General features: G+C 44.8%; 1 protein-coding gene across 3 annotated transcripts in view; it reads left to right on the forward strand.

Annotated features, from left to right (window-relative positions):
• Positions 1-24,004, forward strand: part of SASH1 (SAM and SH3 domain containing 1) — a 212,430-nt gene that overhangs the window by 100,514 nt on the left and 87,912 nt on the right. For 2 of the 3 annotated variants that reach the window (XM_003255856.3, XM_030809810.1), the window contains exons 3-4: positions 740-790; positions 918-967. In XM_003255856.3, the coding sequence (XP_003255904.1) occupies positions 740-790; positions 918-967 (101 nt within the window). The remainder of the gene's footprint in view (positions 1-739; positions 791-917; positions 968-24,004) is intronic. The other variant, XM_030809811.1, reaches the window with a different exon arrangement.

Consider the following 24,004-nt stretch of genomic DNA (forward strand, 5'->3'; position numbering starts at 1 on the left):
ATTAAGTACTCTGAATACGTTTAGAACTTTAAAATTGGATTGGGGCTGGGCGCGGTGGCTCATGTCTGTAATCCCAGCACTTTGGGAAGCCGAGGTAGGTGGATCACGAGGTCAAGAGATCGAGACCACCCTGGCCAACATGGTGAAATCCCATCTCTACTAAAAATACAAAAATTAGCTGGGTGTGGTGGCGCATGCCTGTAGTCCCAGCTGCTTGGGAGGCTGAGGCAGGAGAACCACTTGAACCCGGAAGGCAGAGGTTGCAGTGAGCTGAGGTCATGCCACTGCACTCCAGCCTGGTGACAGAGCTAGACTCCGTCTCAAAAAAAAAAAAAAAAAAGAAAATTGGATTGGAACTCTAGTGTCATTGGAAAACAGCTAAACTCAAATGGGTTGCAGTAAATTCAGTGTCTTAGTGACCAACTAAGTATATCCACGGAATTATTTCACCATGAACTGTCAGTCCCCTTGACTGAAATTGTGCTTTTTTTCTTCTTCAATAAAATTGTCAGCAGAGTCTGGCAGCAAAGTTTGGAAAATAGTTCAATCTTAGGGGACCAGAGCTCTCATTTTAAAAGTATTTTAGTTTTCCCAGAAAATCTGTTTATCTCTGCCATCTCCTCCCACTCTATACCCTAACCTTTCCCGAATCCTCCCCTCTCTTCTTACATGTCTATTTGTCTTTCTCGTGTGTGACATGTTTGGAAGTCCCGTTAAACCGGCATCTGTTCTGTTTTAGGAGAAACCCGATGCTAGCCCCACGTCACTTCAGCTGCGGTCCCAGATCGAAGTAAGCACAGTGACTTTAATCATCTAGTTTTGCTTCTGCCTTTTTTTTTTTTTTAAGTGACACTCTATACAAATCAGATGAAGCCTGCTGCTCTGACCACACTGACTATACGAATCTTCTCTCGTAGGAGTCGCTTGGCTTCTGTAGCGCCGTGTCAACACCAGAAGTGGAAAGAAAGTAAGTCTTTCTGCCTCTGCCAAGGACCACTTTCCAAGAAGGTGTCTTTTAGGTCCATGCTGACGGAAATCAAACAGGCGATTGTGTGCGTATGTACTATGGAGTTTGATGTCATTTTCCTTAACATGTTGCATGCATGTGTGTGTATCTAGGTGGCTAAGAGTGTGTTTTGTAATGCAATTGGTGATGTCTAAGGATTTTGTAAAGAGTTACTGATTTTACACTTATTGTGAATAAACCCTAAATAAATCTCCAGAAATAGAAAGGGAAAGGATAGGTGCATTAACCAAGATGGATTTTCATCTTTTACATTAATTTTTAATATAGGATGAAAGTTATCAAGAAGCAAGAAACAAAAATAAAATATACTGTATTCTAGAATAAATCAATGATTAAAAACCCATCTTCTGCACCTCATTTTGGTAGGTGACCTTAAAACAACAATGAATGTGTGTGTAAAAAAATGGCAAATGATCCCTAGCGTTTCCTGTTAAAGGTAATATTTTTGCTTCCTTGACCCAACTTGGACCCTTTAATTTCTGCTCTCATGAAAGCTAATTTTATGTTTCATGTTATATTTTCAGTATTTCTTTTAAGCAACATAAATAAGATAAAAACAAGAGAATCTTTTCTCTAAAACCTTTTCTTTTTCTACTTTATTGCTTCATCATTATACTAGAATGTTCTATTTGTGATCTTCCATGGTAAAAAAATTTAAAGAAAGTCCACATCTCTAAACAGACGCTTCCTTTGGCACGGAGCCACTCGTACGTTCATGCCAACAGAGGCATAGAAGTGGTTTAGGCATCAAGTATTTCTGGAATGCAAAGCACACGTTGGGGAGAGCGTGTGTGTGCTTTAGAGCACAGCTTTGTCTAATCCATCCACGTGTGTGTGCTGCTGGCACAGGCGGTTCTGGGAGGAGGGCTGCTTTGCCAGAAAGCTATAATTCTAAACTTAAGAGGCTTTGTGGGTTTTGTTCTGGTCTGAGGAACATTGTGGGTGATGTGCCATAGCAAACCAAGGCCACTGCCCACTCAGGGTGAGAAGATAACTGTGCACATCCCATCAACTTTTTGTTTTGCTTGCCTTGCCTCCTCCCAGGAACCTAGTAATATGGAGGCTGAAATAGACAAAAAAGGCTCAAGTTGACATTGACTTTGAACTTGGAGGTACTGTGGTGGGGTAGAAGCATTGAGTGAATGGGCCGTAGCTTTTCCTGCCCTAGTTTATTACTTACGTAGCATGATTCAGGCTGAGAGCTCAGATGTTCCCTCAGAATCTCTGAATCCTTCAGGAAACGAGAAATGTTTGCTCTTCCTCCTAAGAGGAAGTGACTCACCAAATTTGTACTAACCTTAGTTAGGCTGGGTAGTACTTCTTCCCCTCAATTGTGGAGAGTCATTCTTTCCATGTTTATATCATTTACTTAGTAAAATGTGGCATGCCTTTTGTGGCCGAGAGAGACTGATGGCCTCCTCTGAGGTTAACGAAAAATTTTAAACACACGCCCACTCTCTCCATTTGTAATATTGTCGTTTTGCCTCTGTAATTTTAAGTGGTTCAAACTTAATGTGTTTCTAAACAATTTGAAAGTTTAAAAACATTTTGTGCTTTATTTCTCTGTTAATGGCTTTTGAAAACTATGCTACCCTTTGCTTTTAACTTAAAAACACTTTCTTTTGAAAACTTTTATGGCTGGGTGCAGTGGCTCAGGCCTGTAATTCCAGCACTTTGGGAGGCTGAGGTGGGAGGATCACTTGAGGCCAGGAGTTTGAGATCAGCCTGGGCAATATAGTAAGACCCTGTCTGATCCAGCACCCCCCCCCCCCCGCCCCCAGCCCCCCCAAAATTAGCCAGGTGTGGTGGTGCTCACCTGTAGTCCCAGCTACTCGTGAAGCTGAGGCAGGTGGGTCCCCTGAGCCCAGGAAGTTAAGGCTGCAGTGAGCTGTGATCATGCTTGGGTGATAGAACAAGACCCCATCTCAAAAGAAAAAAATAATAAAATAAATTTAAACTTACAGTAAAGTTTCAAGGATTGAGAATTGTGCAGTGAATGTTCATGTAATCTTCACATAGGCCACCAGTTGTTGACATTTACACACTCCTGAGCTTTCTCTCCCTCTCTCTCTGTCACACACACACCCACCCACCCACACACACACACCACCATTAATTATTATTACTGCTGGCCTGTTTGAGAATAAATGGTAGACATCATGACTGTCACCCCTAAATGCTTAAGCAAATACTTCCTAAGGACAATGACATCCTGTTACAGAATAATATAGTATAATGACCAAATACAGGAAACTTAATAACTTTTTCTAATACACAGTTTCTACTCAAGTTTTTCTTTTTCTTTTCTTTTCTTTTTTATTTATTTATTTATTTTTGAGAGGGAGTTTTGCTCTGTCGCCCAGGCTGGAGTGCAGTGGCGTCATCTTGGCTCACTGCAACCTCCACCTCTTGGGTTCAAGCTATTCTCCTGCCTTAGCCTCTCGAGTAGGTGAGATTACAGGCACCTGCCACCATACCCGGCTACTTTTTTTTTTGTATTTTAGTAGGGACAGGGGTTCACCATGTTGGTCAGACTGTTCTCGAACTCCCGACCTCAAATGATCTGCCCGACTCGGCCTCCCAAAGTGCTGGGATTACAGGGATGAGCCACCGTGCCAGCTGTATTTGTTTTACTAATTGTCCTAATAATGTCTCTTATAGCACTGTTTTTCCAATCCAGCACTTTTTAGAAAAAAAAAATATCACTCACGGCATGTTGGTATCACGTCTTTTGTCACATTTAATCTGAAAGGATTTCTTAGCCTTCCTTTATCTTTGCAATAATGACATTTTTCAGGGTGTAAGCTAGTTGTTTGATGAAGTATTTGTTGTTTAGGGTTTGTTTTTGCTTTTTTTTTTGCTCTACAGTGCATTACATCGGGGGGCTGTGATGTCCGTTTGTTTCACTATTAGTGATATTAATTTTGGTCATTCACTTAAGGTGGTATCTGCCAGGTTTTCTCTGAGAAGTTACAATTTCTTCTTTGTAGTGAATATATATATATATATATATATATATATATTGTGAGGTGATCATCTGAGACCGTGAAACTATCATGTTTCTCATCAAACTTTTACCTATTGGTTTTAGATTCTTTCCATGATTCTTGCCTGAATCAGTGTTGCTGTGATGGTTGCAAAAGGGTGATACTTATTCTTGCGTTGATGATTATTTTGTATAAAATCTCCCAAGAGGTTTTGTGTTTAAATTTCATTTGCTTTTAAAGATGTATCACTCTGAAAATCCTAAGTCAGATTATAATTTGAATAGGTTTGATACATTGTCTCTATAGAATAATTATTAATTGTATTTGAAGATGCAAACAGACAATCTCACTAGTCCCTTACATCAAAATGCTTGCTGGGAGCCTTGCTGTTGAGTACAGGAGCCTCAAAGGGTGACCTGGCGAACCAGTTGGCTGTGTCTGGTTGGTGTCTGCAAAAGTCTGTGCCAACCGAAATATCATTCTGCGTCAGAGTGGTGTTCTATGGGCAGAAGTTTTCCCTGCTTTTTATTCCAAAAACAAGAGAACTTAGAAAACACATGTGGGCAAGACCTGCCAGGGCCCACCCTTAGAAGCAGAAATGCGGAGAAGGAGGCAGCATGGAAGCTGGGCACTGCTCCTGCGACTCCTGCCTCACAGATCCAATCTCCCAGCTTGTCTCAGGGACCTCCTGTGCACGCCTCCGTCCTCCTCGCCCAGCTAAAACCTATTCCAAGGGAGGTATCTGGCCTTAATTATGCTTCAAATGTCTGTTTCTAAAAAATGACATCATTTCTGTCAGTAGTATTTAGCATTTAACAGGGTTTAAAGTCTCAAGTCACAGGAAGTTAGCTCTGACCAGAAGAGGGGGAGGGAGAGAGACAAGCAGTGAGATTTCCGACATACCTGGCATCTCAGCATCTGTTGTAGATGCCCCTGCCAAGTGGGGCTGCTGGCATCTAGATGTGCTTGACCTGCATATACAAGAGGTAGGTTGATAGGTAGGTGATAGGTAAGTAGGTGGGTGGAAAGAAAGAACAGACCCTCCCTACCCCGTCATGAGTTTGGTGGGGTCCCCATTCATCCTTATTTTCTTACACTATCTGGTCTCTCCATGTGCTTTCACTGGAAGTTTAATAAAGAAGGCCAAGGGAGCTTTCATTTGAGCCTCTTCTGTTTATATCTGTCTACATTGCTTATTGGTGAGACTATCTGTTACTGGAAAGGGGTCCTGATCTAGACCCCGAGAGAGGGTTCTTGGACCTCATGCAAGAAAGAATTCAGGGCAAGTCCACAGAGTAAACTGAAAGCAAGTTCATTAGAGAAGTAAAGAAACCAAAGAATGGCTACTCCATAGGCAGATCAGTGGTATGGGCTGCGCAACTGAATAGACTTACAGCTGATTTTTGATTATATGCTAAACAAGGGGTGAATTATTTATGAGTTTTCTGGGGAAGGGGCAGGCAGTTCCCAGAACTGAGGGTCCCTCCCTTTTTAGACCACATAGGGTAACTTCCAGATGTTGCCACGGCACCTGTAAACTGTCATGGTGCTGGTAGGAGTGTCTTTTGGCATGCTATCGCATTATAATTCACATATAATGAGCAGTGAGGATGACCAGAGGTCACTTTCATCGCCATCTTGGATTTGGTGGGTTTTGGCCACCTTCTTTACTACATCCTGTTTTATCGGCAGGATCTTTGACCTGTGTCTTGTGATACCAGTCCTGCCAACCTCCTATCTCATCCTGTCACTAAGAATGCCTAGCCTTCTGGGAATGCAGCCCAGCAGGTCTCAGCTTTATTTTACCCAGCCCCAGTTCAAGGTGGAGACGCTCTGGTTCAAATGCCTCTGACATACCTGCTTTATTGCTCAGTCTCGGAGTTGTGTCAACTGGCTGAACAGGTGAAATTAACTAATTTTCTATTATCAGACACTTTCAAGAGTATTTAGAGAGTAAGGCTTTTCTTGAGAGGGCTGGGAAATAGCTTTATAACTACAACAAATGAGTTTAGCTACGAGTCGTGGAAAACCTGACAAATAGTGATTCCTTAGACACATCCGAGTTCCATGAATGGGTCCAGGGCTGGCTCCATGACTCAAGTTGGCCTTCAGAAACCCAAATGGGCGGACTGCTTTCTTTTTTCTTCTTTCTTTTTCTTTCCCGTCATAGCCTCAAAGTGGCTGCTGCATCTTCTAGGTGGGAAGAAAAAGCAGGGCGAAGGGAGGGAAGAAGGCAATAGGTCCCAAGACTGAACCTTGTGCTTTGCAGAGCTTTCCTAGAAACCCTGTCCACCACATTCCAGTGTGTGCTGCTCATTTCCTCATGCAGCAGCTGTTTGCTGACCAGCTACCTGTTGTGGAAGGCTCCCTTCAGGGGGCCCAGGATATAGTGATGGACAGAGCTGTCACGAGCTTACGTGCAGCTTACGTTTGAAGGCAGGGGGATAAACTAGAACAAAAATTACATGTTTAAAGTCATGGTATGGAGAAAAATAAAGCAAAGAAAGGGGACCCAGAATTGGGTCACTTGAGCACCATAGCTATGAGGGAGTTTGGAGAAGTGAGCATTTTTAACAGAGCACATTGCTATCCTGAACAACATAGGGTTCTTTTTTTGTTTGTTTGTTTGTTTGTTTTTTGAGACAGAGTCTTGGTCTGTCGCCCAGGCTGGAGTGCAGTGGCGCGATCTCAGCTCACTGCAAGCTCTGCCTCCCGGGTTCACGCTATTCTCCTGCCTCAGCCTCTCAAGTAGCTGGGACTACAGGTGCCCGCCACCACGCCCGGCTAATTTTTTGTATTTTTAGTAGAGATGGGGTTTAGCCGTGTTAGCCAGGATGGTCTTGATCTCCTGACCTCATGATCTGCCCGCCTCGGCCTCCCAAAGTGCTGGGATGACAGGCGTGAGCCACCGCGCCCGGCCAGGGTTCTTTTCTTAAGGAAAGAGGGTGAATAGACATTGCGTGGGAGACTAGCAGTATTTTCTATGAAAAGTTAAACTTTTATTTGTATGCATGTAAACAAAGGAATCTGAAAATTACCTGGATGTCTGACAAATAAGCTGTGTGTCAAGATTCTTTAGTGTCATTACATTCAAGGAAGCCAACTGTAGGGATGGCCACCTGGCTATTTTGTAATAATGTTTATGGAGGAAATTTTCATGGGGTGGTTTATATAGACTAAAAATTGAAAAGATATAAACAGGTAATAGTAGGTGATGTTTATTGAGTTCTTATTATGTGCCAGGAACTGAGCTAAGCACTTAACATTGACTCACTTAATTCAAAAACCCTACGAGATGACAAATGGTATGATTCCCATTTACAAATGCAAAACTAAAGGACAGAGGTAAGTTGCCCAGGGCCACACACTTACTGAGGAGCAGTATACAGATTTGATCCCAGTTAAGAACCCATAACCCTAACCACAGAGCTATAATTCCAAAGTCCTTAGAATGCATTGCTTATGCAAATACAGAGGCTAGTGGCAAATCGTGTTTGTTAGCATCAAATAAATAGCAGCAGTTAAAACCTACACTTCAGGGCTCCCTTGAAAATAGGAGCAAATTCTACCCTCATCCAGATATAAGCTAAGTCCCAGTTGTTTATCTGTAGAGGCAGGAAGGTCCAAAATAAATCTCAAAACTTCACCTAAGCCAATATTTATAACTTCTTTTCTACTAAGTCTTCCACTGGAGTTGAACATTCACTGATTTCGTTTCACTTTTTTTCATTATCTGTGGCTACACTTGAACTATTTTGTGGTGAAAAAGTCCAAAAATATATAGCATGATGGAAAAGGAAGGTAAATAAAAGGAGAGAAGGCCAATAGAGCAGTGTTCTGTGGTTAAATAAAGAGGATCGAATATAGTTTATAAATGTTCTCTGCAGACACTTATTCTCTTTGGACAATGCTTCGCTCTCAGGTATGTTTTATCTGGCAAGCTGATTACTCTTTTGATTATGTCAGCTTTCCTTTTCTCCCTCTCAAAGATCTTTGTCTTCACCCTCTTTCCTCTGACTGCAGGGAAGACGCCCCAGCACACACATGCCTGTTGCAGTCCCTCCAACTCCCTGCTGTGGATCATCTGCTGCTCTCTGGATTGCTTGCACCACCGATCTGATCTTGTCGTCCTCCTCCTCCTCCTTTTCCTCCTCCTACTCCTCCTCTTCTTCCTCTTCTTCTTCCTCCCCCCGCCTCCTCCTCCTCCTCCTCGTCCTCCTCTTCCTCTGTGGTCTGCTGTCCACCTACCTGGCCACCTTAACCCTTGCTATGTGCTCTCTAGGCAGAGCAAAAGCTGCTGCAGTTTCTCAGACAGGCCCTATTCTCCCAGGGCGTGCCGAGCCTCGGACATGCTGCTCCTTCAGCGGGATACTCTGTCTCCCACTCTCACCATTACCCCCACCGCCTGCCCCCCGACCTTTCCCTGGGCAAGCTCCATTCAATCTTAAAACCTCAGCTCTGGGGCTGGCCTCTCCCAGAATTCTCCCCTAATCCACAGACTTGAGGTGAAGTGGCTTGCTACTTGGCCTCTATACCCCCTGGACTCACCTGCTTCTGTTGCGGTGGAATGCGTGCGTGTGTGTGTATGTGTGTGTGTTGTCACCTTCCACCCTGAACTCCTTGAGCCCTAGATCTTTTGCTTCTCTCCTGGCACACGGAAGATATTCCGTAATGTTGAATAAATCGATTGAGTGAGTGAGCATGCACAAACATGCTTAGGTCTTCTTTACTCTAGAAAAATCTTCTTGCCATTCTTCCAGACTATGTTTCTTTTTCTCTCTTTCCCTAATTGCTAAACTTTTCCCATGAAGCCTGGCTCCTGTCTTCATTCCCTGATGAAATGTTATTTCGGAGGTCAGTGGCTTCATAGGAACCTAACCAGAGGCCTCTCCCCACATGAGTCCCTGTTGCATTGGGTCCTGCTGACTTTTCCTCGGGTCACACTTCTCTCATCTCCCTTGGTGGCTGCGGCTTTGCCACCAAGTTTCGAGTTTCTTCTCCTTTATGTGCACTCTGTGCAGCTCTGCCCACACCTTACTGTGAGTGCCCCCCAGGCTTTTTACCCAGCCTGTGAGCTCTCCCAAGGCTCTTACCTGTGCCCATGGCTTTGAGCTCTTTAGGTACTCATTGTAGATTTAACTGTCTAGCTCTGACCTTTGCAATCTGGTGGCCTGCCTATTACAGCCTCTTGCTGAAAAATGCCTGCTCACTAATATCTCAGCCACCCAAACTGCCCATTCATATAACATAATTCACCACTTCCTCTTGACCCTTCTCGAACTACCTGCTCTTTGTCCACACTTCCCTCTCTCTATCCTTGAGAAACTTTTCTGCCCTTTACCCAGGCTTTTTCATCTTGATGTCCTGCTTTTTTTCCTTGATGCCTGACTGTCAATTGCCAAATCCTGTTTTTCACTTCTATAATTTTTCCATTGTTTCCCTCTGTTTTAGTCCATTTTGTGTTGCTATAATAGAATACCCGAGACTGGCTAATTTCATTTCTTTCTTTCTTTCTTTTTTTTTTTTTTGGAGACAGAGTCTCACCCAGGCTGGAGGGCAGTGGTGCAATCTTGGCTCACTGCAACCTCCACCTTCTGGGTTCAAGTGATTCTCCTGCCTCAGCCTCTTGAGTAGCTGGGACTACAGGCATGTGCCACCACGCCCAACTAATTTTTGTATTTTTAGTAGAGACGGTTTCACCATGTTGGCCAGGCTTGTTATGAACTCCTGATCTCAAGTGATCCACTTGCCTCAGCCCCCGAAGTGCTAGGATTACAGGTGTGAGCCACCATGCCTGGCCAAGACTGGCTAATTTCTTTTTTTTTTTTCTGAGACGGAGTTTCGCTCTTGTTGCCCAGGCTGGAGTGCAATGGTGTGATCTCGGCTCACTGCAACCTCCACCCACTGAGTTTAAGTGATTCTCCTGCCTCAGCCTCCCGAGTAGCTGGGATTACAGGCATGTGCCACCCTGTCCGGCTAATTTTGTATTTTTAGCAGAGACGGGGTTTCTCCATGTTGGTCAGCCTGGTCTTGAACTCCCGACCTCAGGTGATCCACCCGCCTCGGCCTCCCAAAGTGCCGGGATTACAGGTGTGAGCCACCGTGCCCGGCCCAAGACTGGCTAATTTCTAAAGAAAAAATGTTTATTTAGCTCAGGGTTCTGCAGCCTGGGAAGTTCAAGAGCATGGCCCTGGCTTCCGGGGAGGGCCTTCCTGTGGGGTCATAACGTGATGAAAAAGGCCAAAGGGGAAGTGAACACATGTGAAGAGTCAGGACCAAACGAGAGTAACCTCGCTTTATAACAGCCCACTCTCTCAGGAACTGATCCATTTCCATGGGAATTAATCCATGCCCTCGAGAGGGAGAACTCACTGACTACCACAAGCATGGCAGCAGAGCATTCATGAGGGATCTGCTCCCGTGACCCAACACCTCCTGTTAGGCCCCACCTCTCAACATCACCACACTGGAAATCAAATTACATCATGAGTTTCAGTGGGGACAGAAAGACCATACCCAAACTATAGCACTCTCTGTTTATTTTTAATCTTTATTGTTCCAAGTGAGACCCTTAATGCTCTTTTCATGAACTAAAGAGCTTTCAAGAAATTGCTTTTGGATTTGTCTCCCTAAAATACACTCAGGTCACATCTCATTGAGGGGATGCTCAGCTCTCCCCAGTGACATCTATAAATTAGAACCTGTCTAGGTTTTCACCTTGGTAATCAGTGCCCCCTACATACATCCCTGGCCCTTCTTTATTGCTCAGTCTCCCCAGCAATAACCTCATCCCTCCATATAATCCCAACTCCAGCCCACCTGGATATTATGATTACCCAAATGCTCCCTTGGCTGTCTGAATTTCATGCTTGGGAAGCATTCCCTTCCTTCAAGTCCTGTTTGAAGGACTGCTTCTCCTTGTGTGCTTTCTCAGTCTCTTCACTGTCTGTATCCTCTCCTCTCCTTGGACTCTAGTAGCATTTTCCATGGATCTGATGTCCCTTAATGTACTTTAACACGTATCATATCATCATTGTTGTCAACATCATCATAACATGGCTTCTCGGATGATGTCTATGTACTGGGTACGTGTGAATCTCTTATTATATGTTATCTTTTTTTTTTTTTTGTATAAACTCATTGAGGTATATATTATATTTGAGACTCATTAGCTTGCTTTAATTTCCGGAGCTAGAGACAAACGTCTCAATCCATTCTGAGTGTCATTATAGCCTTGGAATTAAGATGCCCTGCCTGATGCCGGACTCTCTGGGTTCAAATCCAGGTTGTCTTTCTTACCAGCTCTGCAACTCTTGGGCAAGTCACTTGACCTTTCTATCTATAGTTTCCACAATTATAAAAGGAAGATGATCCTTATAGTGCTTACCTCACTTAGTAAGCCGTCAAGAGCATAGTAAGTGCTTGATAATCTTGTCTGTTATCTGTCTTGTCTGGCCCACGTTCATGCCTTTGCCTGTGGCTTGAGCCACTTGTATACTTCCCTAATCCCAGAAGAACCAACATAGTCATGAGCCCTGAGGCTGAGAGCTCACTCTTCTGATTTTCTTCAGTGTCCAGAATAATGGTTTGCACAGAGCAAGTGCTCATTTAGTACTTGCATTGAATTCATTGAATGCTCCTAGTTGTTTGAAATAGGGCTACAAATGGATTGTTCCCAGAACTAGAATTTCAGAGAAGCTACCTTGGGCTTACTTGTTACCCAACATGTGTCAGTGTCTTCCCAGACTGATGGCATGAATAAAAAGTGCTTTCTGCTTGTAAATATTAATGTTATAAAGACACCTGTAAATAAACATTTTAACATAGTAGCTTCCATAAATTGCCAAATCTTTTTCTAAGGGTTGCCCCCCTTTTCTTACCAGATTCTGTTTCATAGTCTGGTTCAAGTCTCCCTAGATTTTCCTCTTCTAAAATAGAAACAACTGCTGGGCACGGTGACATGCGCCTATAGTCCTAGCTACTCAGGAGGCTGATGCAGGAAGATTGCTTGAGCTCAGGAGTTCGAGACTGGCCTGTGCAACACAGCAAGACCCTGTCTCTTAAAAAAAGAAAGGAAGGAAGAAAGAAACAACAGACTACATAATACCTTCAGATGAAGGTACAATATCAAGAGACTCATACATAATATTGTGATTTAGAAAATCATGCTGTGGAATTATCAGTCCTCCTTTGGAAGTAGACCAGATTCGGTGAAAAGGGCTGATGAGGTCTGTGAGTTTGCTGGGAAATCCAGGTCAAGCCACGTTCCCTGGTGCTGACATGAATGCATCCTGCCTCCACATCCTGTTTGTGGCGGGGCTGTGGTGTAGGGTGGGGACACCCATGTTTTCCCCTGGGGAGCATGTGTGCGCGCCCTGCGCCTGGGGCCTGTGTGTATGGGAGTGAGGACGTCACGCAGAGGCATGCCCTTCAGAGTGGATCACAGGGCGCTTCTGCCCCACGGAGGTGGATGCGCCCTCGCTCTGTGCCCGGCATCTTCCCAGTCCCCATGGGCTGTTAGAGCATCCCTAAGATAACCAAAGGCAACTGGGGCCACCATTATTTGTTTTTTCAGGCGCACTAGGGTGGGAAGCATAGGCAAAACGGCAAACTTAGGTTTCAGAAAATAAATGGACTGGCCCAAGAGCCAGGTGTTATTATGATATTAGGTACTCTTCTGCCTTAATCAGTAGAGGCTGAGGGCATGAGGGCCAGGTCACTGGCCAGGAGGCTCGTCCATCTGTGACTTGTCCTCTCTGCCACTTCATCCTCTGGGCTTCAGCTCCCTCGTGGGCATGGTGAGGAGTGTGAGTCAGGTGGTCTCCGGGGTCCTTCTAGCTCAGGCCATCTTTCGTTTTCTGCTCCAGTCTAAAGCATACCCTGCACTGATCAATTGAGCTTGGACTCTGCATATCCCACTATGTTGTAGCTGGCGTAGGCTCTGGAGCTGGACAGAATCTGAGCGTGAGTTTAAGCTCCGCTAGTTGTCGAACTGGGAACAAGTTATTTGAATTCTTTACGCCTCAGGTTTCTATTCAATAAAGCATGCACAAAAACAGCTCTTTTCAAGGGTGGTGCTGTGAAATGCCCAGCACACTGCCTGGCACGCGATAGGTGCTCACGTTCTGCTGTTCCCTCCCTCACCCCCTCTGTAATGTGCAGTGCTGCCCCTGGTGAGGGCAGTGAGTCTGTGGTGTCTCTTCTCAGGCTCATTAGATGGTGTCATACACACAGAGCTTATCAGTGGCCATGGTCCCCTAAAATATGCCCTTCCCACATGACCTTTAGTTTCTTTTGTGATGCCTGCAATGGGGGCGGCTAGGAAACAACAGCTATTTTCATAGAGCCTGTGCGGTAGCAATGCGCTGAAGTATGCGTTTGTGCAGGCATAACTGTGTCCACACGTGTGTGTGCACGCATGCACCATTGCACAGCATATTTGAAGGGCTCAGCATTCCAGAATGCATTAGCTTGGGGTAGGAGCAGCTGGTCCAGAATCCTCCTCCTCAGCTGTTCCCAACTGGAACCTCTGTTGCCCTTCCCTCTGTCTGGCGAGTGAGCCACCAGCCGACCCGGACACAGCTTGAGTCCGCACGTCTTCCCTGTGTCCTTTGCCGGTGGCAGGCTCTGTGTGTTCTTGCTGGGATGGCTGGGGACAGGTGCTGCTGCCAGGAATTGTTTAATGTACGGAGGTGGCTGCTGTTTATTCTCTCTCCTGCATAAGAAGAAACAGAATATTAAGCCAAGGATAGGGTGATGATGGGAGGCTATCAGTAAATAAATATCATTCCTATACTTGCAGGAAGATGGGGAGACTCACACCTCCAGCTTAGTGAGTGGTCTCTGCATATCTTATTAATTCTCCCACCAAATCTATAATGCAGATGGTATTCTACAGTTAAGGGAACCAAGGTTTAGAAAGGTCAGTGACTTAGCAAGATCACAGACCTTGGGTAAGGCAGAGCTGGATTCTGAATCCAGCTCTGTTTATCTGCAAGGGCCAGACTTCTTCTCATCCACCCACCTACAGGGATAATCAAAGACTGGTGTGCTCGGAGAGACCAGTGATGGGCCAGGCAGCTCAGGAAGTTTAATTTAATAAGCATTTATCCAGCAGTAAGCCCTGGAAAGATGAGTAAGATAGGAAGGGTAGCTGTCCTCTTACAATCTGAAGGAAAACCATCAGGACAGGGGAACTGCAGAAGGAGGGATGGGGAACCCCGCTTGGGGGATAGACATGGTGTTGCAGATCTTGTATTTTGGCATCAGTCAGGGTTCTATTTGAGAAGTAGAATGTTCAGATAGAATAAGGACTTTGTTATGTGCTTTTGACCTCATGCATCACAGCCGGTGCTGGCTGCGCAGGCCAGGTGAGGCTGTTCCTTCTATGTCAGGTGGTACAGCCTGAAGTCAGCAGGGCAGGCAGTTCAACAAAAACAATGTCTGCAAAGCGAAGAGAGCAAGGACAAAGTCCACCCTGCCAGGGCCGGCTGACACCCATGCCATCAGTTACCGTCTCCAAGCGAGGCTTCAGCTTCGCGGGTGCAGAGGGCCTGCATGAGTTGTTGACATCCTTCCTCAGGAGCTCCACACATCACAGGCCCAGGACTGAGAAGCTGAGGAGGAGACCCAGCAGGAATGTGAGCGCTGTGGGCCCAGCTGCTGCCCCATGCCACCCCCTGACCCAGAGGACCAACAATAACAGCTATAGCAGGGCCCCGTGCCCACACTGACCGTGAAGCACGGAAAGAAAACAGCTACTTTCTGCATTTCCTGTAAAATCTCTCTTGTGTTCCTGGAGCTATGCAGGAAAGAGAATTCTGAGAAATGTAATCCAGCTGTTCTAAATTGTCAAGACTCAAAATCGCCACAGGTTCCCATAGGAGTGAGCACCTCAGGGCTGACTGGGGGTTCTCTTAGGCAAAAGCAGAGAGGAAGGAAGTTCCTGGTGGAAGAAAGGGTGTGCAAAACCATGGGAGCACAGCATCTTGTGGGCAGGGGTGGTGGAGCCCCAGGCCTGGCTGGTGGAAGGCCTTCAGAGCCAGCTCAGGTATTTCCTGGTGATGGGCTTTGTATATTAGACGGGTCACTGTCAGGGTGAGGAGGTGGGCTGTGTGCATCCCAGGAGGCAGGGAGAACCGTGAAGGGAGGGAGAGATCTGGAAGGTCTAAAGGCCTTGTCAAGCCTTTCTTTATTCTGCTTCTACTTTCTAAATTATTTTATCCACCAGCTGATTCATTACTTTGTCGAATCTTTAGGGAGTGTCTCCTTCATGTCAGGAATGTTTGGTGGTCGAGACAACGCAGTCCCCAACCTCTCATCTAAAAGCTTTGCCTAAATAAAACCTTACAAGTCAGGATAATGCTTGAAAAGTATTGGCCACTTGTTTTATCGTATTACTCTGTATTATTTTCTGAACATCTCACTTGCAGTATTGCTAATTTTATTTTGGAGGTGTTGGATACAAGGAGGGAATGGAGAATGAAGATGGGCACTGTGATCCCTGGCCTCTGCTAGGCTAAGCCAGTTGTTCCAAGCATATCTGCACATCACAATTACCTGGAGAGCTTGTTGGAGAGACAGATCCTCTGGCCTTGCCCAGACCTAATGCATTCAATCTCCAGATGTGGAACCCTGGAGGCTTCTAAGAAGTTTCCCAGGAGACTCTTAAGCAGCCAGCTTGGCTTTATTCATTGCCACCCAGATCAGTGTCTTGTCAGCTTTAAGCTCTTGGCTTCTACTCCGCATCGTAAACACAGGTCGAGTTGGGGGCTGTTCAGCTGATGTCAGTAGAGGTCATTTCATCATCACGGTGACCTTGGAAAGCTTCCCGGTGTCTGAATCATTTCCAGCAGGTGCTGGTGTGCTCACAGCATCAGAAGGGGAAGGACGTGAAGTAATCTGAGGGCAGGGTGAGATCAGCGAGCAGAGTGATCAAGAATGAGAGGACAGGGCCCACTTGGAGTGTGTCCAGGTGTGGAGGGCGCATGGAAGTGACAGAGATGCTTGGGAATTTAAAAATGAGATCTGAGAAGACAGGAAAACTTGAGTTTCCATTTTCACAGTATTTATAACATATAAAAATTTTCCATCAGCCACGTCTGTGAATGAATTAGAAGTGGGGCAGGGGAAGGCTGAAGTTGTTGCTGTTGGCCGGACACAGATTCAGGGCTGCCGCGTGTCCATGCTGCCTGTTGGGAGAAGTAGGGCAGGTGGGCGGCTCCCACAGCAGTGGTCTGGAGGGGTTGCTGGTCACTGTGCTCTGGCAGCGAGAGGAAGGGCCCTCCATGCCCGCAGTGCTTCCAGCCTTGGCCTTCAGTGCTGCTTCCTCTGGACTCCCCTGCTACCCCCAGGGCAGCTGGCAGAAGAAAAGCGGCAGCCCCAGGCCCCACATCCCTCCGGGGTCCTCTGTGTCCAGGCTGCACAACAGCCTGCGTGGCCAGCAGGCCTCGAGGATGGTGAATGGGAGCCACTGTTTGTTTCCACTGAGAAAGTCCTGACCTGCTTCCGGAGCCATTGCCATGGAAACGCAAGGAGGAGGTCCTTGAATGGAGCCTCTTTCCTCCCCATCTGCCCCACTCCCTTCCCCACCCCAGGCTGAGGCTGGTAAGGGCCAGCCCCCTGCTGCCTCGCTTTCCCCCAGGTTCCTGCGCATTTGGTAAAAATAAAGCCGGGGGCCCTCCCTGCCCGCCTCTGTAGGGATCAGTGACCCCATCTCCACGCCGCCCCAGCGTGTGGCGGCCCATTCTCACAGCAGCTCTTAACCTGGGCCTGCCTCACGCAAACAGAGAGCCAGAGAGGGCCTTCCAGAGGGGCCCCCGCCAGCCTCAGCCACACTTCCCCGCAGAAAAGCCTCTCTGGGACCCCATATTTATTACACATATGCAGGAAATTTTAATAAAGGAAATAGAGCAAACGAATAATTTTGCCCCATTTACAAAATAATTGGGAGCCATTTAATAATGTAAATAGTCCAGGCGCAGTGGCTCCAAGCACTTTGGGAGGCAGAGGCTGGTGGATTGCTTGAGCCCAGGAGTTCGAGACCAGCCTGGGCAACATGGCGAAATCCTGTCTCTACAAAAACAAACACAAAAATTAGCTGGACGTGGTGGTGCGCGCCTGTAGTCCCAGCTATTTGGGGGCTGAGGAGGTGGGAGAATCACCTGAGCCTGGGGAGGTTGAGGCTGCAGTGAGCTGTAATCACATCACTTCATTCCAGCCTGGCCAACAGAGTGAGACCCAGAGTGTCTCATCATCATCATCATCATCATCATCATCATCATCATCATCTAATGTAAACAAATGCACTTTCTTTTTAGTAGGCTGGTTAAGCTCATAAGAAATTACTTTTCGCTCATTTTTATAATAACTAGCTTTTGTGGTGAAAATAATGTGCTACAGCCCTGTTTTATTTTATTTTGCTTTTGACAATAATTTAGTAATTCTTAAGATGGAAAAAAAAAAACCTAAGTAAAATTTAAAATTCACAGTGAGGCCATAAAATGAAGGCATTTGTTTTTACTGGTTAGATCAAAACCAGAATAAAAAGCAGAATTTCAAGGCCCCCTCCCCCCCTTTTTTTACACCTTAATTTGTATGCCTACTGAAGAACCATCAAAAGTCAGAATTTGACCTGAAGCCGCAGACTCCAGGGGCAGCATTACAAACTTAAATTGCACTTTCAATACCGGTAATTAGAGACAATGTGGTTTTGGCTTTCGGCTCACAGTATTGCACCAGGTACTGTGAATACTGTGATCAGTAAGACTAGTGAACCCCTTGACTCCATGAAGCTCAAGTTTTAGTGGGAAAAACATTGGTTTGGGTGTCGGAAGAGCTGAGTTTAATCTCCAGCTCTGTGACTTATAGTGACTAATTGAGTGACCTTGGAGAAGTCACTTATGTAAAGACTCTAGGCCAGAATCTCTTCATACATACAGCAAGGCTAGTTTTTTTTGAGGGTTTCTGTGAGCCTGAAATACGATGAGATATATGAATCTACTTTGGTAAGCCAGACCAATGCTTTGTGGAAGTTAGTCATTTTCGTTTCTTAGCCACTAACTGTGTATTCATCCATCCTCACGCTACTAATAAAGACATACCCAAGACTGAGTAATTTATAAAGGAAAGAAGTTTAATTGACTCACAGTTCAACAGGGCTGGGGAAACCTCAGGAAACTTGCAATCATGGCGGAAGAGGAAACAAACACGTCCTTCTTCACATGATGACAAGAGGGAGAAGAATGTGTGCCAGCGAAGGGGGAAGCCCCTTATAAAACCATCAGCTCTCATGAGAACTCAGTCACTATCGCGAGAACAGCACGAGGGTAACCGCCCCCATGATTAAATTACCTCCCACCAGGTCCCACCCCTGTGGGGGACACAGAGCCAAACGATATCAAACTGTTACGATTATATTCACCTGCATGTAACTGACGCCTGACTTCAATGTTTAGACAATGGGGACATCTTCTCATATAGCAGGGAGTCTGGAGTTGGGCTTTCCAAGGCTTGAGCAGCTGCTTAGGGAATTATTCCCTCTCCTACTCTACCATCCTTAGTATGGAACTTTCTTCCTTATGATAAAATGATGCCTGTTCCAGGAGGGATAATGGGAAGAACCGGGCAAACGGCATGTAGATGGAGTAAATCTTTTGTCACAGAAACACTAGCTTTCTTAGAAACATCTCACTATGAAGTTCTAGTATTTCTTCTCTGCCAGACACTGACACTTGGCCTCAACTAACTGCAAGGGAGTCTGGGGAAGTGAGTTTTTAACAAGGTATACTGCTACCCCAAACAAAATCGGGACTCTGTAAATAAGAAAGAAAATGAACTGGATATTGACATGGGAGGCAACTAGCTTGACTATTTTTATGTTACAGGAAGATCTTCTTGAGTTTTGTAAACTCCTGGAAGGTATGCACCATGTTGTGTGCAGTTTACTCATCCAGTGGCATAGAGCTTTATTATCTATACCAAGCAAACAATAAATCACTGATTGTATATGAAACTTGTCAGTTGCTGATTCCTTTTTATATGACCTCTCATTGTAAAAAATACTATGTGGGCTGACGCATGGGGGCTCACGCCTGTAATCCCAGCACTTAGGGAGGCCAAGGTGGGAGAATTGCTTGAGGCCAGGAGTTCAAGACCAGCCTGGGCTACATAATGAGATGTCTGTACAAAAAACAAAAAAATCAAAAGATTAGTCGGGCATGATGGCATGCGACTGGAGTCCCAGCTACGTGGAAGGCCAAAGCAGGAAGATTGCTTGACTCCAAGAGGTAGAGGCTGCAGTGAGCCACGATTGTGCCACTGTACTCTAGCCTGGGTGATAGAGCAAGAACCTGTCTCAAAAAAAAAAAAAAAAAAAAATTACACACACACACACACACACACACACACACACACATATACACACACCCTGTAGCATATGTCATGGGGACATTCTGAACATTAGTTATTAACTTTGAAGGAATTGAGAAGGGATTTATAACTTTACAGTGCTGGAATAGATGCTGTTACTGTCAATAGTGTTGTTAGTATCAAAGCTGGCATTCATGGAGCAATTTTATCTCAATTTCTTATGTTGCCACATGTGCCCATGAAGCCACAAATGAAGAAAAATATGGCCCAGATGGAAAAGAGAAGACCCACTGAGGGGGTTCTGGAAACCTCAGAGGATGGCTGAATCCTATCCCAGATCTGATTCTCCCTCCTTCGAGCCCACATCACTCCTGCACTTGGATAGTCCTGGCCTTAGTGAGGCCGTGGCCCAGATACAACCAGGCCATGGGCCTCCCCTGTGGAGAGATGGCATTTGGCTGCTTTTCAGACGTGAAACTCTTTAAGTTTCTGCCAGTGACGCACATCATTAACTTTCGGTACAAGTCACCCGTTGGTGAATGAAAGGACACAGATCTCTTTAACTGCACCGTTGTGAGGGATTTTTAGAGTCAACAGGAGTGGGACCTGTCCTCGGCCTGGAAGGCCTGTTGGCCATTCCCGAGGTGCCAGAGAACCAGCCCCTTACAAGTTAAGAAATGGAAGTACATTTGAAGAAGGACTGAGGATGACTTGGTTCATATGTAGAGCGGTTGAAAAAAAAAAAAGGCTGCTAATTATTTTAATTTTTGTAGTGCTTAGCATGTGCAGGCGTGTAGTAAGTACAGTAAAAGTCACAACTCACTGAAAACTCTAAAAATTCTATGTGATCGGTAACATTTTGTCTCTATTTTGCATAGCAGGAAACTGGGAATCAGTGGGACTAAGTAACATGCCCAGAGTTAGTAATCAGTAGCAGGTAGAGCTTGGCTTTGAACACTGGCATTTGGACTACTGAACCCACGTTCTGAGCCATTCATTGTGCGGTGCCACTTCCTGGGTAGTGGCCTTACGACAGCATTTGAGACATCCTTCACGTGGAGGTACCAGTCAGCTGCTCATGATCTCCACCACAGACACAACAAAAGGAGGCAGGCTTGATTTGCAGCAGGAAAGATAATGTTTAGTTACCTACAACTTCCATATGTCTAATACAATTAGCAGGGGATTGGAAGATAACAAAGGTGATTGTCATTAGAACTAACACTGCATGTCTAAATTAGCTGTATCTTTCTCCTTATTTTTCTGAGCAAGATGCCCTTTTGAGACATCTTATATGTAAGGAATAGGCTGACTTAAAGTGGTTCTGATGGCAGTTGTAAATCAAAGATATACAAAGAGGGTGGGGTAGAAAAATTAAAAATTCTACAACTCACAGTTGGAAAATTTAGATCTTTCAATGTCCTTTTAGCACCTCCAAGTGTGAGAATTTGGATTGTGGGGCAAAAAGTCCTCTTTGAACCAGAATTAAAGTTTAGATGGCATTACTGTTTAGAGACAACATCCACACTTCATACCTGAAAATCCTGCCATTTCTTTCGGAGAGTTAATGATCATTGAGGTAATTGATGGACCCAAGCCATTTCCCTTGATCTAAGTGCCTATATTGAAAAGCTATGCAACATTAGTGAAAAATTATTTAGTAGACAATGTGCCATACACAATAAGCTAAATACTGCTTAAGGAAGACAGTAGGATATAATAACATGGGAATAATGGAAATAATATGCTGAAAATCCATTGGATAAAGAGATTTTGACGTCATGCTCAATCATTATGCGTGTTGTTTTTTGTAATTCTAAAAAACATACAAATTGCTTTTATAAAGTAGGAAGTAGAAGAGAAATCCTTGTGTCCATCTCAATTATTTGAGAGAGGTTAATGATAAAATAATTTACAAGGAGGAACCTTAGTGATTTGGAAACTTAGAATCTAGAATAGGAGATACGTCATGGCAATACTTGGTGGAATGAGAACAGCGAGTCCGCTGGAGAAGACTAAGACAGTTCGTCAGTTTGGGACTGCTCTGTGAATAGTTACAAGAAGTAACATTTCCTTGGAGCTTCCCCAGTGCCAGACACTGTGCAAAGCTCTTAACATTCACTGTCTCATGTGATCCTCTTAACAGTCCATTAAGGGGTACTGTTTTTATCATCACACCTGCACTTAGAAAGACAGTCAAGGCTTAGATTAGTGGCAGCGCTGTTACTTACCCCTAGTTCTGCCTGACTCCTGAATGTGTGTGCTGGGTCAGGCCATTGTCTTGGTTTTGGTACTGCAGACACCTGCCTTGTTCATTTGTAAAGGGGACCTTATAACAAAAAGCCAGCAAGTCCAGGCTGGGAATAGACTGTGAAATGAAAGAAAAAACCTGTATGGGGATTGTTTTGACCGGCCTGACAAAATGTCACCCATGTTGTCATTGATACTGAATATTCCTGGAGTTCTAACAATATGCCAGATTTTGGCAATAGAATTGCTTTTCTGTCTCAGCCAGTGAATTCACAAGCTAAATCATGGGGCCAAGCAAGAGAGGTGCATAGGGCGTGGAATTTAAGGAGGCAACTCACTCCCTGCACCTGCCGGATTCTGAGAGTGAATCTTACACCAAATCAACACCAAATCTGTAAGAAGTGACCTCTTACAGCTTGGGCTATCCGTGTCTCTCTGGCATCATCCAAGTCCTGGCCCTGTGGCTGGAGAAAGGGTGACTCTTGAGTTTTTATGGCAACTAGTGGATAGTATGAATTGAATTTTGTTTCATATCTACTTCTCTTAAACAGAGGAGATAGGTTTGTATGATAAAAATATCTTTGATACTCAAAGGATAGAAAGAAATATTAAATTGAGGAATTACTTCTTTAACATTAAATGATTTGTCATGAAAGGAGCAAAATATGAAGGTACAGAGTTATCCATACTTAAGTAGGACATAAAGAAAATGAAAATCTTAACTACTTAATGTAAGCCCTTCAACCTTTTAACCTTCCCCTGCCTCCCCCTGTACATGCACAATTCAGTAGCACAGATGTGTCAGGCTTTTTTTTTTAAATGGTGGAGAAAAGGCTGCTACTGGCTTTCGGGACTGCCTTGGCAGGCCTGGGATGATGCAGGAAAAGACCCAGACACAGCAAAACCCCAGATTTCAAATTCAGCAGGAAATCAACTAATGGAGAAGTTGATTTCCTGAGACTCAAGATTAAGGAACTTTGAAAATCCCTTAAGTACAGGTTTTCCAGTAACATATAGCGTATGTTCCTTTCTTGGAAATTAGATTATAACCACTTTCCTTTCCTTTCCTTTTCTTTTTTTTTTCCTTGGTTATAATGAAGTTTCTGGACAGCTCACCAAACCAAAACATGAAGTGTATTTTAGGAATTTGTTTATGCTTGGCCATTCATTGCACTTTTCTGGCGTGCTGGACTCAGTATGTAGAAACGAGATAGAGTTGTCTTTGTCTGGATGTAGCTTAGACTATTTGTATATAAACAGAAGAAGAAAAATGAGTTTGAGCCATAGTATTTGGCCTCCTTTCCTTCTAGAAGCAGATAGGGGGGTCTTGCAATAGCCAGATAGTCAATTCCTGGAAAGTGTTCTTGGAATATTTAGTTCTGATACTTCTATAGACCATGGTCAGATTTGGTGTTGAAAACTTTCTGTTTTTGCAGGTTCTTCTCAGTATCATTTTAGCAATTTACTCGAGAGCTGGGCCAGTATATAATGGTATCCCCTTTCTGTCTATCCCTTAAATAATAGAAAAGAGGCATCCTGTTAAAGAATGTATACAACTTGGAATTCTGTTATACAAATGAGGAGGAGTCTGGGGAAGAGAGTGAGGTGTTGAACTCAGGAGTCAGAGACGTGGCCACCAAGCCCAGTTATGCCCTTGCCCAGCAAGACTGGGCCCCAGGCATGTCATCACTCCCATCTCAGTGATAGTCCTATTCTGTGATGGGGGATAATGAGAGTATTGCATTTGAGAGGTGGAACTCTATACAATGTAAAGAATTTCATGTTGACCTGTGTGTGTTCCTCCTCCTACTCTATGGTCTTAACGAGGATCTCCACTGTAAAGCAGTAGACTCACTGGAAAAGAAAATATAGCAACCTAGAGTTTCCGCTGTGTGGAGTGTGAGACTGCAATATAAAATTTTTTTTTTTTTTTTTAAGATGGAGTCTCACTTTGTCACCCAGGCTGGAGTGCAGTGGCGCAATCTCAGCTCACTGCAACCTCCACCTCCAGGGTTCAAGCGATTCTCCTGCCTCAGCCTTCTGTGTAGCTGCGATTATAGGTGCTCTCCACCACGCCCGGCTAATTGTATTTTTAGTAGACATGGGGTTTCACCATGTTGTCCAGGCTGGACTCAAACTCCTGACCTCAGGTGATCCGCCCATCTCGGCCACAAAGTGCTGGGATTACAGGTGTCAGACACCGCACCCAGCTGCAATGTAATTTTTGTAAAATGGAGTTTAATAATATTCCAACCAGAAAGGTAAAGGAGCACTCTGCCTGCTTTTCTTTCTCCCACTGGCTGCTTGTCCTAAGTCTCATTGCTGGGCCTCACTTTCTCTTTCTGACCCCTAAAAATCGGGTTGCCCCAGA

Source organism: Nomascus leucogenys, chromosome 3 (assembly GCF_006542625.1).
Source record: "Nomascus leucogenys isolate Asia chromosome 3, Asia_NLE_v1, whole genome shotgun sequence".
Lineage (NCBI taxonomy): Eukaryota > Metazoa > Chordata > Mammalia > Primates > Hylobatidae > Nomascus > Nomascus leucogenys.